At 63.9% G+C, this 13,893-nt stretch overlaps 2 protein-coding genes across 3 annotated transcripts in view; one reads left to right on the forward strand and one right to left on the reverse strand.

The window, feature by feature from the left end:
* Positions 1–4,251, forward strand: CTU2 (cytosolic thiouridylase subunit 2). Its single transcript, XM_063168194.1, has 15 exons — positions 1–207; positions 573–647; positions 1,176–1,254; positions 1,334–1,393; positions 1,464–1,524; positions 2,043–2,152; positions 2,234–2,502; positions 2,580–2,715; positions 2,815–2,946; positions 3,042–3,133; positions 3,210–3,301; positions 3,446–3,497; positions 3,597–3,663; positions 3,737–3,795; positions 3,887–4,251. The coding sequence occupies exons 1-15, from the start codon at positions 128–130 to the stop codon at positions 3,933–3,935; spliced, it is 1,413 nt and encodes a 470-aa protein (XP_063024264.1). The 5' UTR covers positions 1–127; the 3' UTR covers positions 3,936–4,251.
* Positions 4,219–13,893, reverse strand: part of PIEZO1 (piezo type mechanosensitive ion channel component 1 (Er blood group)) — a 24,426-nt gene continuing 14,751 nt past the window's right edge. For both annotated transcript variants that reach the window (XM_063168191.1, XM_063168193.1), the window contains 27 exons: positions 13,515–13,668; positions 12,720–12,963; positions 12,150–12,246; positions 11,894–12,062; positions 11,730–11,819; positions 11,565–11,644; positions 11,292–11,363; positions 10,636–10,733; positions 10,458–10,554; positions 9,882–10,054; positions 9,682–9,803; positions 9,465–9,596; positions 9,129–9,387; positions 8,863–9,051; positions 8,390–8,663; positions 8,157–8,262; positions 7,920–8,067; positions 7,617–7,831; positions 7,336–7,494; positions 7,111–7,258; positions 6,816–7,004; positions 6,636–6,728; positions 6,361–6,533; positions 6,162–6,284; positions 6,000–6,079; positions 5,561–5,756; positions 4,219–4,955 (listed from right to left, as the gene is read on the reverse strand). In XM_063168191.1, the coding sequence (XP_063024261.1) occupies positions 4,706–4,955; positions 5,561–5,756; positions 6,000–6,079; positions 6,162–6,284; positions 6,361–6,533; positions 6,636–6,728; positions 6,816–7,004; positions 7,111–7,258; positions 7,336–7,494; positions 7,617–7,831; positions 7,920–8,067; positions 8,157–8,262; positions 8,390–8,663; positions 8,863–9,051; positions 9,129–9,387; positions 9,465–9,596; positions 9,682–9,803; positions 9,882–10,054; positions 10,458–10,554; positions 10,636–10,733; positions 11,292–11,363; positions 11,565–11,644; positions 11,730–11,819; positions 11,894–12,062; positions 12,150–12,246; positions 12,720–12,963; positions 13,515–13,668 (4,130 nt within the window). In that variant the 3' untranslated portion in view covers positions 4,219–4,705. The remainder of the gene's footprint in view (positions 4,956–5,560; positions 5,757–5,999; positions 6,080–6,161; positions 6,285–6,360; positions 6,534–6,635; positions 6,729–6,815; positions 7,005–7,110; positions 7,259–7,335; positions 7,495–7,616; positions 7,832–7,919; positions 8,068–8,156; positions 8,263–8,389; positions 8,664–8,862; positions 9,052–9,128; positions 9,388–9,464; positions 9,597–9,681; positions 9,804–9,881; positions 10,055–10,457; positions 10,555–10,635; positions 10,734–11,291; positions 11,364–11,564; positions 11,645–11,729; positions 11,820–11,893; positions 12,063–12,149; positions 12,247–12,719; positions 12,964–13,514; positions 13,669–13,893) is intronic.

Consider the following 13,893-nt stretch of genomic DNA (forward strand, 5'->3'; position numbering starts at 1 on the left):
CGGGACCGAGCGGAGCCGAGTGAGAGCCGAAAGAGACCGAGCGGAGCCGAACCAGGCCGAGCGGGGCCCGGGCCGAGCAGGACCCACCGGGACCTACCGGGACCAACCGGGACCAAGTGGCGCCGCCATGTGCGACGTGGAGGGTGGCGGTGGCGGCTGCGGGGCGGACGCGGAACCGCCGCGGCGCCGCCGTGCACCGGCAGACAGGTGTGAGTCCGGTCCGGCCTCGGATGGACCCGCGGGGCCGCTCCCGGTACTCCCCGGTGTTCCCCCGGGCATCCCCCGTACATCCCTGATGTGCCCGCCAGCACCCCCCGGTACCGCCCCGGTGTCCGCCCGGTACTGTCCCCGGTGTCTCGCTGGAATCCCCCGGGGCTGCCTCTGGTGTTAACCCCGGTAACATCCCCGGTATCCCTGCAGTGCTCCCCATTGCCATCCCCGATCCCCCGCTCCCGGTGTACCCCCGATATCTCTCGGTGCTTCCCCCGGTAACATCCCGGTGCCGCCCGGGAACCGGGACCGCTCCCGGGGGTCGGTGCCGGTGTCCCCGGTGACCAGCCGTGTCCCCGCAGCCAGCCCCGAACGTGCATGAAGTGCCGGCAGAGCACGGCCGCGCTCGTCATCCGCGTCGGGGACCCGTTCTGCCGGTGAGGGACCGAGGACGGCGGGGCTGGGGACAGCAGAAATTTGGGACATTGGGACTTGGGGACATTGGGGCTGGGGGACATTGGGACTTGGGGACAATGGGGCTGGGGGACAGTGGGGCTTGGGGACATCAGAAATTGGGGACATCAGAAACTGGGGTCTTTGAGTCTCCAGAGGATGGAGGCTTGGGAACTTTGTGTCTTGGGGACATCAGGGATTGGGGACATTTGTTCTCAGGGACGTTGTGTCTGGAGCATTGGGATGTTGGGGACGTTAGATCTCTGGGACTTCAGGGTTTGGGGACATTGGGTGTCTGGGACAGCGGGGCCAAACAACATCAAGGCTTGGGGACGTTGAGTGTTGAGGATGCATAGGAGGGGGGACAGGAACGTTTGGGGACGTAGCTCATGGGGATCATTGGATCTTTGGGACACTGGTCTGGGGGACATCAGTGGGACTTTGGGGACGTGGGGTCTGGGGGTGTGGGCCCAGCTGTGGCTCAGGAGTCCCCATGTCCCCGTGTCCCCCAGCGGCTGCTTCCGTGAGTACTTCGTGCACAAGTTCCGTGCCATGCTGGGCAAGAACCGCGTCATCTTCCCGGGAGAGAAGGTACTGACGGGCAGGGGGACCCACAGAGGGGACCTGGGGGTGGCCCCAGGACTGGTGACTGTCCCTGCTGTCCCCACAGGTGCTGCTGGCAGTGTCGGGGGGCCCGGCCTCCAGTGCCATGGTCAGGCAGGTGCAGGAGGTGAGTGGGGACTCGGAGGGGTGCACGGCTCGTCCCTCCTCACCCCACAGCTGACCCCACTCTTCTGTAGGGGCTCAGCCGGGAGGCGGCCAAGAGGCTCCGCTTCATCCCCGGACTTGTCTACGTTGAGGGTGAGGGAGCCCCTGTCCAGCTGCCCATTCCAACCCCATCCCTGCTCTGTGTCCAGCTCTCCAATCCCTGCTCCACATCCAGCTGTCCATTCCAACCCTATCCCCTGCTCTGTGTCCAACTGTCCATTCCAACCCCATTCCTTACTCCTGTCCAGCTGCCCAATCCCTGCTCCTGTCCAGCTGCCCATTCCAACCCCATTTCCTGCTCCTGCTGCCTCTTCCCTGCCTCACTCCTCATTCCAGCCTCGTTCCCTGTTCCCTGCCCCATTCCCAGCCCCGGTGCCTGTTCCCTGCCCATCCTGGCCCCATACCCGTTCCTGCCCCACTGCCCATTCCATGCCCCATTCCCAGTCCTGCTGCCCATCCCTTGCACGTTCCCAGCCCCACTCCCTGCTCCCTGCCCCGTTACCAACTCCCAGCACACTGTTCCCTGCACTGTGCCAGGGCTGTGGAGCTGCCACCCTGTCGCAGGGATGTGGCGGTGTGGCAGCAGCCCTGGCAGTGTCCCCACCTTGCAGAGGGAGCCGTGCGCAGGCAGAGCCCGGAGCAGCGGCAGCAGACCCTGGCCCAGATGGAGACCCTGCTGCAGGCCACCGGCTTCCCCTACCAGCTGGTCCACCTGGAGGAGGTATTGGGGTGACATGGGACAGCTGCTGAGGTGAGGGGAGACATCTGGACAGCTTGCCCCGTATCCCTCTCTGCCCCACAGGCGCTGGAGCTGCCCCCATCCATCCTACAGCCGGGGCCGGAGCGCACCGGCCCGTCCGGCCCTTCCTACAAGGAGGCTGTGGACAGCTTCATCCAGCAGCAGCGGCAGGATGGGGACAGTGGCACCTCCCTGCCTGGTCACAGCACCCCGGACAGGCCAGCAGGAGCCACCCCCTGCCTGCCAGACGCTGCCCAAACCCAGGAGCTGCTCCGCAGCTTCGAGGCCGCGACAACAGCGACGGCGCGGGAGGAGCTGCTGGAGACGCTGCGGTGAGGGACTGACCCTGCCTGGCACCGCTGCCAGCTGGGCACAGGGTGGCTCTGACCCGCTGTGCCCTCGCGCCCAGGACCCACCTGATCGTGCAGACGGCCCGGGACAAGGGCTATGCCAAGGTGATGATGGGCGAGAGCCTCACACGCGTGGCCATCAAGCTCCTCACCAACCTCTCGCTGGGGCGCGGCGCCTACCTCGCCGTGGACACGGTGAGCTGGGGACAGCCACCCGCACCCCAGGGGTGACACGATGCCATGGGGGACGTGGCTTGGTGGTGGCACAGTCCCCTGGCAGCCCTGCACCCACAGGGTTTCACGGACCAGCGCCACGGAGACGTGATGGTGGTGAGACCCATGCGGGACTACACGGCCAAGGAGATCGCCTTCTACAACCGCTTCTTCAGCGTCCCCACCGTCACTGTGCCACCCCTCTTCACCAAGGTAGGGGTGTCCCGTGGTGGGGAGCCCACGCTGGGTGTCCCCAGGGCAGGGACAGGACCCTCAGTGCTGCCCTGCCCTCCCTGCTGTTCCCACAGCGCCGGGAGAAGCTCAGCATCCACCAACTGGTCGAGCGCTTCCTGCTGGGGCTGCAGGAGGAGTTCCCCTCCACCATCAGCACCGTGTACCGGTATGGAGGGTCCATGGGGGGAAACTGGGGGTGTGGAGGGATTGGGGTCTACCCACAACCCTCATTTTGGCCGCAGGACTGGAGAGAAGCTGAGCCCGGAGCCAGCCAAGGCCAGCAGTGAGTCCCAGCGCTGCCTCCTCTGCCTCTGCGGCCTGGACACCATTGGGGGTGAGTGGGGAGGGCACTGGGGGGATTTGGGGAGCAGCCATGCACCCCTCGGTGGCCTGGACCCCATTGGGGGTGAGTGGGGAGGGCTCTGGGGGGATTTGGGGAGCAGCCATGCACCCCTCGATGACCCCCTGGCTCTTACAGAGGAGGAGCTGGCTCTGGAGCCCACGCTGATCTGGGAGGAACCAGCACCAGGGTGAGCACGTGGGCTGGGGGCATTCCAGGATCCCACAGCTGCCCCCAGGCCACCAAGGTGGCACCGCTGAGTGTCCCTGTCCCCATCCCTGTCCCACAGGGTAGAGAGCAAAGCCGCCTACATCCCCCTGCTGTGCTACAGCTGCCGCCTCACCTTCAAGGAGCTGGTGAGGTTTTGGGGTGCAGAGGGTGGGCCTCGGGGCTGGTGGGGGTCCCCAGGCTCACAGCCCTCTCGTGCAGGGTCCCCTTGACACGCTGCCACCCTACGTGCGCGCCGAGGGCCAGCGCAGGATCCACAGGTACCGGGGCTGGGGGTCCCTGGGGCTGGGGGGCTCCTCCCCACCTGCTCAGCCCCCGAGGCTGTGTCCAGCCAGTGTCTGTCCCCTGCAGAGCTGAGATGGAGCAGAACCAGGAGAACCAGGAGTCTAGTGAGAACTGAAGGGCTTGGGGACAGCAGGGGACACATCCCCATCCTGCTGTGGCACTGCTGTGGCACTGCCACTCCTCAGGGCTACATTCCTGACAGCCAGGCAGCTGCTTTTGTACCCCATTTCTGCTGCTTTTGTACCCCATTTCTGTGCCAGCCAGGAGCAGGGAGAGCCCCCATCCCCATTTATTGGGGGCTGGTTGGGGTGCAGGTCCCCAGTCCCTCCCACCTCCTTGCCCCAGCTGCCTGCCAGCCAGGGAGGCCTCAAGTTTGTTTTATTCGGTATCTGTATAAATAAAACATTTGAATTATTAAAAAAAAAAAAAAAAAACCCAAAGTCACAAGTGTCTAAAGTCCAACTGGGGCTGCCAGACCTCCTCAAACGTGGGGGGGCCACAACCCAGGACCCCCATCCTGGAGCTGGGGAGGGGGGGAGGCTATTGCTTGAGTTCAACCTGGTTCTGGAGCAGGGCTGGGGCCGGCAGGGAGGGGGCACGGGCTGGCTCTTGACCCCCCCATCCCCACCTGGCAGCCAGGGGTGCCCGGTGGGTGGGGAGGGGAGGGAGCCACCTCCTGTCCCCCCTCCCCGGGAAGGCACAACGCGGTCTGTGCACGTCGGACGGCTTCAAAGCAATGTAAGAAAAACATCCAGAAAAAGGGAGCGCCCAGAACCCCAGATCGCAGTGCCTCCCGGGCCGGGATGCAGCCCCAGCCTGGGGGGCTGCTTAAGGCACTGGCGGTGATGTCCTTGCCCGGGGAGGGGGCTGCGGCCCCTTCCCCCCTTATTCCTTCTCCCGCGTCCACTTGATCATGGTCTCGGGCGAGCGGTAGAGGAAGATGAGCTTGGCGTAGAGCTCCTCCTCCAGCTCCAGCTCGCCCGTCTCGCGCACCAGGAAGATGTCCTGGCACAGCTTCAGGATGCGATCCACGTAGGGCAGCTCCTCGAACATGATGGAGTGCGACACCTCGCTGAAGAAGTCCCGCACGAACTTGCCGATCACCAGCACCACGGACACGTAGAGCCCCATGATCCTGCCAGAGGGGGGCACATCTGGGTCACACCGGTGTCACAGGCATCCCAGTTCTTTCCCCAGGTGTGCCAATAACCTCTCCCTTCCCCTCCCTCGCTCCCTGCTGCCCGTCAATCTCGGCATTCCAGAAAGGGTTTCGAGTGGGGACGCTGGGCCATCCAGGTGTCATTTGTCCCCTGAGACTTCCCCCGCCTTACCTGGTTGGTGGGATCCCTACCCCTTCCCTGCCCCTCTCCCCAGGGTTAAAAAGAACAACCACGTGGTTTAGGAAGTTCTGTTGGAGGAGATGCTGAATTCAGAGGCCTGTGGGCCAGGAATAAAACTCTGGATCCAAACCCTCCAGCAGAACTGACTCCTTTCCTTCACCATCGCCTTAAAGCTTCTCCAGCAGAGGTAAACCTGAGCTCCTGCATGCCTGGACTTGTCCCAAGTGCCCAGCTGCAATATCCAGCCAGCCCAAAGGTGTATCTGGGGTGAAACCACCACACCTGCCCCCTTTGGTCAAGCAGCAAGGGCCAGATGAGCCCAGGCACGTCCCATCTGGCTATACTGGTATTTAATTCCAATGCCTCCAGATCCCCCCACACCCTGGCACCCTCCACGTACCCGTAGCCAGCCAGGAAGCCCAGGCTGGGGGGGCTGACTTTGTCGTTGAAGATGACCATGGGGAGGATGCTGCCCACCTTGGATGGCGCGTCCTTCTGCCTCAGCACCCACCACTCCACAAAGTGCTCACCGGGGCCAGAGCCCCTGCGCTCCTGTTTCAGCTGCAGCTCCACGTCCAGGAAGTTCTCCTCGCCATCTGCAGAGGGTGACACCGTCAGGGCAGGGCACAGTGGCTGCTGTGCTCTTGAGGACATTTTTTGGGTGGGAGTGACACAGCAGGACTCACGTCCTCACTGTCTGCAGGGGCTGGCACCACCAGGTGTGCTCCCAGTGCTGCTGCCTTAGGGAGGGACACACTAGGACTCATGTCCTCCCTGTCTTCAGAGAGAGAGGTGGCACCCAGTGCTGGTTTTCTTGTGGGGAACATGTTGGGGCCTACCTGGCTGCAGCTCCTCGATGGGTTCGGCTTCGAGGCCAGTGGACGCCTGGATGTATTTGGGGAAGAGGTTTTGCAATGCCCTGCAAGAAAGCGGAGTGACAGGGGGGGTTACACCGTCCCACCGAGCCCAGGGGTCTCGCCACCCCCTCAGGGGACACTCACACGGGCTCAGTCCTGGTGCCATCCAGCATCTCGGCCAGCTGCAGGCGCTCGGGCGTGCCGGGGTCCAGCTCTGTGCTGTGTTTGCCGTAGGCGTTCTCCACCGTGCCCCCCTTGCTCAGGTCCCTGCGGGCACCAGAGGCTCAGCGCGGGCACGGGGGCGCAGGCAGGGCTGGCTCCTCCCTGGCCGTGCCCGAGGTACCTCTGCAAGGTCCAGCTGAGGTGCAGGGTCATGTCAGAGGAGCCGTTCTGCAGCTCCAGCCGCATCTGCTCGCGGCTGGGGGGGCTGATGCTCCACAGCGAGCCCGAGCTGCCCTCGATGCGGGCGGTCACGATGTCCTCCACGTCGTAGATGGTGATGAACTGCATGGCCAACTGCCACCGAGGGGGACAGAGCTCAGCCCCTGCCCTGGGGGCTCTGCCAGCCCCTGCCCCGGGCAGCCAGCAGGGATTTTTTGGGGTGGGGAGGGGATTTACCAGCTTGCCCTCAAACTCTTTGGTGAGGTCCTCGTACTCCTTGTCGGTGAAGGGCTTGATGTATTGCTGCTGGGAGCTCGCGCTGAACAGAGGCTGAGGAGGGGGACAGGGGCACATCAGCCAGGCAGGGCACCCTGGTGTCCCATCTGGGCAGCCCAACAGCCACCCCCGCATCCTCACCTCGTACCCCCCCAGCTTGAGGGTGACGGTGACGTCGATGGGGTGGTTGACGATGCCCACCACGGAGCGCACCAGAGACATGAAGAGCAGAGGGAACCAGATGATGCCCACCAGGAAGAGGATGATGAGGCCGCCCATGCCATACTTCACCACCTTCTTCTTCTTCTGCCCCCTGGGCTGGGGGAATTTCTGGGGTGCGGGGAGACAGTGCACGGTGTAGGGCGGGCTCAGGGGGACCCCAAGAAAGCCCCCGGAGGGGTTTAGTGAGGGACCCTTCCTGGCACAGGGGCTGTACCTTCTCAGTCTCCCGGCTGCACTTGATGATGAAGATGTTGGCGTAGATGTCCTCCACACACATCCAGTCGGGCAGGGACAGCGTGGTGTCCGTCCACACCCAGTCCATGACGGCGCGCAGCTCCACCAGGAAGGGCACGAGGCGGAACCTGGGGGGGACACGGGGACAGGGCAGTGGTACGGCACCCCCGGCGTGCCCAGGGCTCCCCGCGGCCCCGTGCCCTACCCCTGGAAGAGGAAGAGGTTGAGGTAGTTGTATTTCTTGGTGAAGAAGTTGCCCAGGATGCGGGTGGGGTAGCCGCAGCGGATCTGGTAGGCCGACAGTCCAAAGTAGATGCACTTCACAAAGTACCAGAGCTGGGCCACCGTGTTGTGGCGGAACAACCTGCGGGAGGGACGTGGCACCACCCTTCAGCCACCAGCCTGGGCCACCACGTGGGCTGGGGGACACCGAGGTGCCACGCGAGGGCCACGCCGTGCTGCGGCGGGGAATCCTGTGGGACGTGCCTTTGGGTGACGTAGGGCAGGATGAAGAACATCCAGATGTGGATGCCGATGACCAGGATGACCTGGAAGACGAGCTTGCCCAGCACGCTCTTGCGGAGGTAGAGCGCGCGGTCGATGACCATGGTGGTGAACTGGAAGAGCAGCATGAACAGGAAAGCCTCTGGCACTTGGTTTTCCAACAGCGAGGAGGTGATGTCGGCGGCCGCCGTGTATTTCTGGGGGGCAGGAGAGGTCAGGACCCGGCCCAGCCTCACCCCGTGCTGGAGGCAGGACAGGCAGGGCCCTGTGGGACTCCCCGCTCACCCCAAAGGCCCAGAAGCCGAAGATGATGATGATGAAGCCGACCACGTCGGCCAGGAACATGTAGGCGTAGACGTCGGTGGCCGCACGGCTCTGCGTGTCCACGATGTCCCGAAAGAACTTGCACACTGGCTGGTATATGTCGCGTGCCCTGCAGGGATGGGGACACAGGGGACAGGGGGCAGGTGACAGGGACTGCACCCCACAGCCCCCACCCCAACCGACACCCCCACAACTCACATGGTGAGGAAGAAGCCCTTGACCTGCAAGCAAAACGCCCTCAGCTTCCTGTGAGCGTGGCTCTCTTCTGACTCCTCCTCTTCTTCCTCCTCCTCCTCCTCGTCCCCTTGAAGTGAGGCACAGCGTGGGTGACAGCCAGGGTCCTGCACGGCCACATCCTGCCCGACCCCAGCACCCTGGGGGTGGCAGCTTTGCTACTCAGCAGGACATGAGGGTTGGGAACTGGTGCTCACCTTCCACCAGAACCACCTCCGTTGTCTTCCTCCCCTGCTTCTTCCTGAAGCGGAGCTGCGTGGCCTCACTCTCCTCTTCCTGCTCCACAGACTCATCCTCTGGCTCCAGCTCCAGCCCCGTGGCTGCTCCCAGTGCTCCTGGCTGGGCTGGGGCCTCCAGCCCTTCCTCAGCCACTGCTGATGGTGGGGACACGGCTTCCTCCGGCTTCTCCTCCCCTTCCACGCTCCGCTGCTTCTCGTCCGTCATCTTCTCCCGGTCCCACAGCCCATAGGACTGCAGAGGGACACAGTCAGGGGTCCTGCTGCCCCCCAGCCTCACACACCTCACTCCCAGGATCATCCTGCAGCATCAACTCCCACCAGCACTGGTGGGAAACCACGGCAGAGCCACCCAGCACCTGCTGGGTTCTGCCTGGAGCCCCCAGGAGCAGCTCCAGCTCCCCCCAAATGCCCACCCACGGCCCAGGGCTCACCAGCAGCAGGGAGCGATGGAAGAAGAGGGCCAGGAGCTGCAGGAGGTCATACTGGATGTAGTAGATGGACTTCTCCAAGCCAATGATGCGCGGTGGGAAGAAGGGCTTGCCCTCGTTGCGCAGCAGGGTGATGTAGCCGTTCCAGGGGAAGAAGCCAAACTGGAAGAGGTATTTCACCACCACCATCATCTGTGGGGATGCTGGGGTCAGTGGGCGGCAGCGGGGGCCGGGTGGCACCGTCCCTTCACTGGCCACCCCCTGCCCACCTCGGTGAAGATGATGGCGGTCACCCAGAAGCGCTTGGTGGGCCGGGGGTTGGAAAGCATGGCCCAGAGGAAGACGAGGATGGGCAGGAAGAGGGAGATGACAGAGCCAGTGACCATGTTGTTGAGGACGATGGTGAAGTAACAGAGCAGCTCGGAGCGGCCGGTCCCGAAGCGGTACCCGGCCAGCAGCAGCTTCAGGAACCGGTTGTGGGACTGGTAGAACCGTTGTGACTCATCCAGCTCAGCGACACACAACCTCCTGCAGGATGCAAGGCTGGGGTGAGCCCCCCTGCTGCCCCCCGCCCCATCCTGCTGTCCCCCTGTCCCCCTGTCCACCTGCTCCTGAGGAGCTCGCTGGCAGTCCGCTTGCGCTGCTGGGGAACGGTCAGGAACTGCTGGGCATCAGCCCCGTCCTCCACGCTGATCTCCTGCTCCTGGCTGCCAGAAGAAGGGGCAGCTCTCAGGTACCTGTTGGGGATGACAGAGGGACAGGGCTGAGCCCCCTGCCTTGCTGTGGCACTGCCAGGGTCCCTCAGGGTATCTATGCACCTGCCTGGAAGCGCGGAGCAGGGACGCTGCAGCCAGGGAGGTGGGCGGGCTGGGCTCCTGCAGGAGCTCCTCTGGCGGCAGGTCGTACAGCTCATTGGCGAACTCCTCCTCGTTTATCTCCTCTCCCTGTGGCAGGCAGGAGGTCAGTGCCACCCCCGTGGGCTGCCACCCCCGCCCCGTGCCCCGGCGTACCCCCGGGCTCACCCTGGCCAGCCGCTCTGCCATGACGAACCTCTCGAGGCACAGCACCCGGGACATGTCCGTGTGCTCCCGCGTCTGTGTGTCCAGCCACTGGGCCAGCCCGTCCATCAGGGCCTCGCACAGCAGCCACAGGAACTTGAGCGTGTTCACTGCCCGCTGCAGGGCGGTGCTGCGCTCTGCCAGGGCAAGGAGAGGGCACGAGGGTCACCCGTGCCCCCCTAGACCTCCTCAGCACCCCCAGTGCTGCAGTCCTGCTGCCCACCTACCAGCTCCTTCCACGTTCTCTTCCTCACGGCCTTCAGCCCCCTGGGCAGCCTCCACCCCTCTGCTTGCACCTCATCACGCCCCGCACCAAATGATGAACATCATTTCTGGGGCTCTCCCATCCCCTGTCCCCCCACATCCACCTGAACAACCAGGGTGGGCACCGAAGAAGCTGCACAGCCTGTGCCAAACCCCACTGTGCCACCAGAGAGCCCTCACGCGCGCTGGGAGCGCCCTGCCAGGGCACACAGCGGGCACCAGGCAGGGCTGTGTCCCCTCCTGCCCCCCAGCCCCATTTTGGGGTGTCACACCCACCTGTAGGGCTCTCAGTGCCCGTTGGCTGTGGCTGCCCAGGCTGCTGCTGCTGCCTCAGCACCGCGTTGGGGTTGGTCACCCAGGCCTGGTAGGCGAGCTGGAGGGGGACAGGGGCCATCAGCAGCCTGGGGACACTGCCAGCCCTCGGGCTGCTCTGCAGTGCCCCAGCCCTGCTCACCTGGAAGGCGCTCGGCCTCCCCGACTGTGGCTCCTCCTGCACCTCCTCCTCCTCCTCGCTGTCCGACTCGAAGAGGAAGTAGTCCCCAGAATTCAGCACTGCCAGGGGGCACAGGGCGTCACAGCACAGCCAGGGCCATGGCAGGGGTGCCACACCCCAGGCTGTCCCCGCTGCCATCTCCCAGGGCGCTGCCTGGCACCGAGGACACCCATGGGGGACATCAAACCCAACCACTCAACTGCCACGTCCCCAAAGCGGCGCCAGCGTTCGGAGGTGACCGACGTCAGTGACCCCAAACCCAGCCTGGCACCCCCAGCCCAACACCCCGTTAGTGCTGGGGAGCAGAGAAGCTGTGGTTAGTGCTCTGAGGCCGAGCCTGGCGACAGGGGACACGCGGGGTGTCCCCCTGGCTGAGCAGTGTCCCCGCAGGTGTCAGTGCAGGGTCCCTGCAGGTGTTGGTGTCAGTGCAGTGTCCCTGCAGTGTCCCCGCAGGTGTCAGAGCAGTGTCCCTGCAGTGTCCCTGCAGGTGTCAGTGCAGAGTCCCTACAGGTGTCAGAGCAGTGTCCCTACAGGTGTTAGTGCAGTGTCCCCGCAGGTGTTAGTGCAGGGTCCTCTCGAGGGCTGAGCCCTGTTACGGCCCCGTGCTGGGGCTGTACCTGTAGCATGGTCTAACCATGGCCGCCACCAGCGCTCCCTCTGCCGGGACGGGTCTGCCGGGCCACCGGGAGCTGTGGGATGGCAAAGGGGGCTGAGAGGGGCCCTCCCTGCTCAAGGCACCCACTCAGGGCACCCACCCTGCCCAGGGGGACTCCACGGGGCTCCACAATGCTCCACAGGGCTCCACCACGATGGGCGTCAGCGAAGGGTCACGGTGCCACCCGTGTGTCCAGAGAGGGTTGGGGACACGGGAGGGACCCCCCGGCCCTCACCTGCTTTGTCCCCTTCCTGCTCCGCGCTGGCAGCCTGCTCCTGGTGGTACTTCTGCTGCTTGGTTCGGATCCGCTCCATCCTGGGGGCACAGGGTGCTGCAGAGCCCGCTCCCCAAGGGGCACCCCATACTCAGGGGGGTCCCAGTGCCCCCCAAACCCACTCACTGCCGCTTCAGCTGGTCCAGAGACTTCTTCTCGGCCTGCTGGTGCGAGCGCAGGCTCTTCATGATGCTGGCCTTGAACAGTGCCACACCCCTGGGGGACAGGGACAGCAGAGGGTCAGGGGGGCCCCCCAAACCCATGGGGACCCTCCAGGACCCCAATCCCACCTGGAAGCCTGCAGGGCGGTGGCTCGCAGGTCCCACATGACGTGCAGGTAGTAGGAGCTGAGGAAGACGCGGCGCTGGAGCAGGAGGAAGAAGAAGCAGATGCTGTCCCACATGATGCCGGCCTCCTCGATGGGCAGCGTGCAGTCGTGGTCCTTGTGCATCGCCTTGGCTGGCAGGCAGAGGAGCAGGCGGGTCAGGCAGCAGCCCAAGCCTGCAGCCCCACGCCCCCCAGATCTCCCCCAGAGCAGAAACTCACGGTTGTAGTAGCCCTTGACGGTGCAGACGAGGCTGAAGAGCTGGATCACCCAGCAGAACCTGCTCTGCATTTGCTGCACGAAGACACAGGACAGGAGCTGCGGGCAGAGAGGGCACACACGGCTCTGTCACCACCCCAGGGGACAGCCAGGGCTGCTGCCACATTTCTCTTCACAGAGAAAAGCAAGGCACAATTCTTCCCAAGGATTTCTGAGATTCACATTCTCTGAACCTCAGAGAAAGGGCAAACACAATTCTCATCACTTGCTGTGCCTGTGTTGTGCCAAAGCAGAATGCAATACGGAGATTGTTTATCCAAAGTGAGGATGTTTTGTTTCCTTGGCCTGTCTGGGCCAGGTGTGTGTGTGTGTGGTGACAGTCACGAGATTCTGGGCAGTGTGAGCAGAGCGAGTGCTTGGCAGATTCAGCTTAGACGAAATGTATATAGTACAGTATAATAACGCAATTAATCAGCCTTCTGATATCAACGGAGTCAGATGCACCATTGTCTCCCCTTTGATGTACAACACAGGGTGACCCGAGGAGGAGCCCGCGGGGGCTCAGCACGCACCGAGAGCATGTTTTTGGAGATGATGACGGCGATGTTGTAGAGGATGAGGCAGTCCCAGAGCGCCAGGCGGGCGCGGGCCGACTTGCGCAGCATGGCGGTGCCCGAGAGCAGCAGGTAGAAGCAGGCCAGCACGTAGCCCAGCCCAAAGAGGCTGATGCGGGTGGTGCCGGTGATGAAAACCACCACCAGGACCACCCAGAAGAGGTAGTGGAACACCACCACCTTCACCATGTCCAGGTAGGACCTGTGGATGCATTGGTCAGAGCAAGGCCTTGTCCCTTCCCGACACAGTCCCAGTCCCCCCCACCAGTCCTGTCATGGGGGACAAAGGGTTTTGTCCCAGTTTATGGCACAAAGCCTGTGAGGGTCCAGCACCAGGGGTATTCTGGACCACCTCATCTCCTTCTAGAAGAGGCTCAGAGTATCCCTGCTCCAGCCATCAGGGGAGTCAGGTCCAAAGGAACCCTGGCCCAAAAGGGTTCCAATCCCATTCTAGAGGATCCCAGCCCAGCAGGTCCCATCCCACCCACACCCCAAGGGGTCCCATCCCCAAGGATATGCCATCCAAAGGTGGGATTTCATCTTGCCCCTACCCCAAAGAGTTCCATCCCAGGCGGGAAGCCCATCCATACCCCAAAGTCCGACATTCCAAGGTTGGAATTCCAAGGCTGGGATCCCATCGTGCCCACACCCCAAGGGGTCCCATCCCAGAGGAGCCCCCCATTCAGTGCCCACAGTGGGGATCCCATTCTGGCAGCCCAGCCCCGGCGGGGGTGCGGTGCTGGGGACACCCACTTGCAGTAGATGAAGTTTGGGGCGGGGTTGTGGTGGTCGTTCTCGCGGTCCAGCCGGTCAGAATTGCTCCCGGCCGCCCGCAGCCAGGGCTCGGAGCGCTCGGCCTCGAAGACGCGCCACTGCTGGGCGGCGCACAGCAGCAGCAGGAAATCATCTGGGGAAACAGGGCTCAGCCCGGGCCACAGCCCCGCTAAATGCTGATACCACCCCCCAAACCATTCCCCCAGGTGTGGGGCACCCCGCTCCTGCCCAGCATGGGGGGCTGTTCATTCCCCTCCAGGCAGCTGCGGCTTTCCTCAGCCCCACCTCCTCTTTAACCAAGGGTGGGTCCCTCCAGGTCCCTCCTTTTCCCAAAAAGGGGTGGGATAACAATTAAGGA

Source organism: Melospiza melodia, chromosome 13, assembly GCF_035770615.1.
Source record: "Melospiza melodia melodia isolate bMelMel2 chromosome 13, bMelMel2.pri, whole genome shotgun sequence".
NCBI lineage: Eukaryota > Metazoa > Chordata > Aves > Passeriformes > Passerellidae > Melospiza > Melospiza melodia.

Excerpts from the sequence above, each read along its gene's own strand:
- CTU2 (XM_063168194.1), top strand. The coding sequence starts at position 128 with ATGTGCGACGTGGAGGGTGGCGGTGGCGGCTGCGGGGCGGACGCGGAA. Across the intron at positions 648-1,175 it reads GTCGGGGACCCGTTCTGCCG|CGGCTGCTTCCGTGAGTACT; the intron begins GTGAGGGACCGA and ends CGTGTCCCCCAG. Across the intron at positions 2,503-2,579 it reads GAGCTGCTGGAGACGCTGCG|GACCCACCTGATCGTGCAGA; the intron begins GTGAGGGACTGA and ends CCTCGCGCCCAG.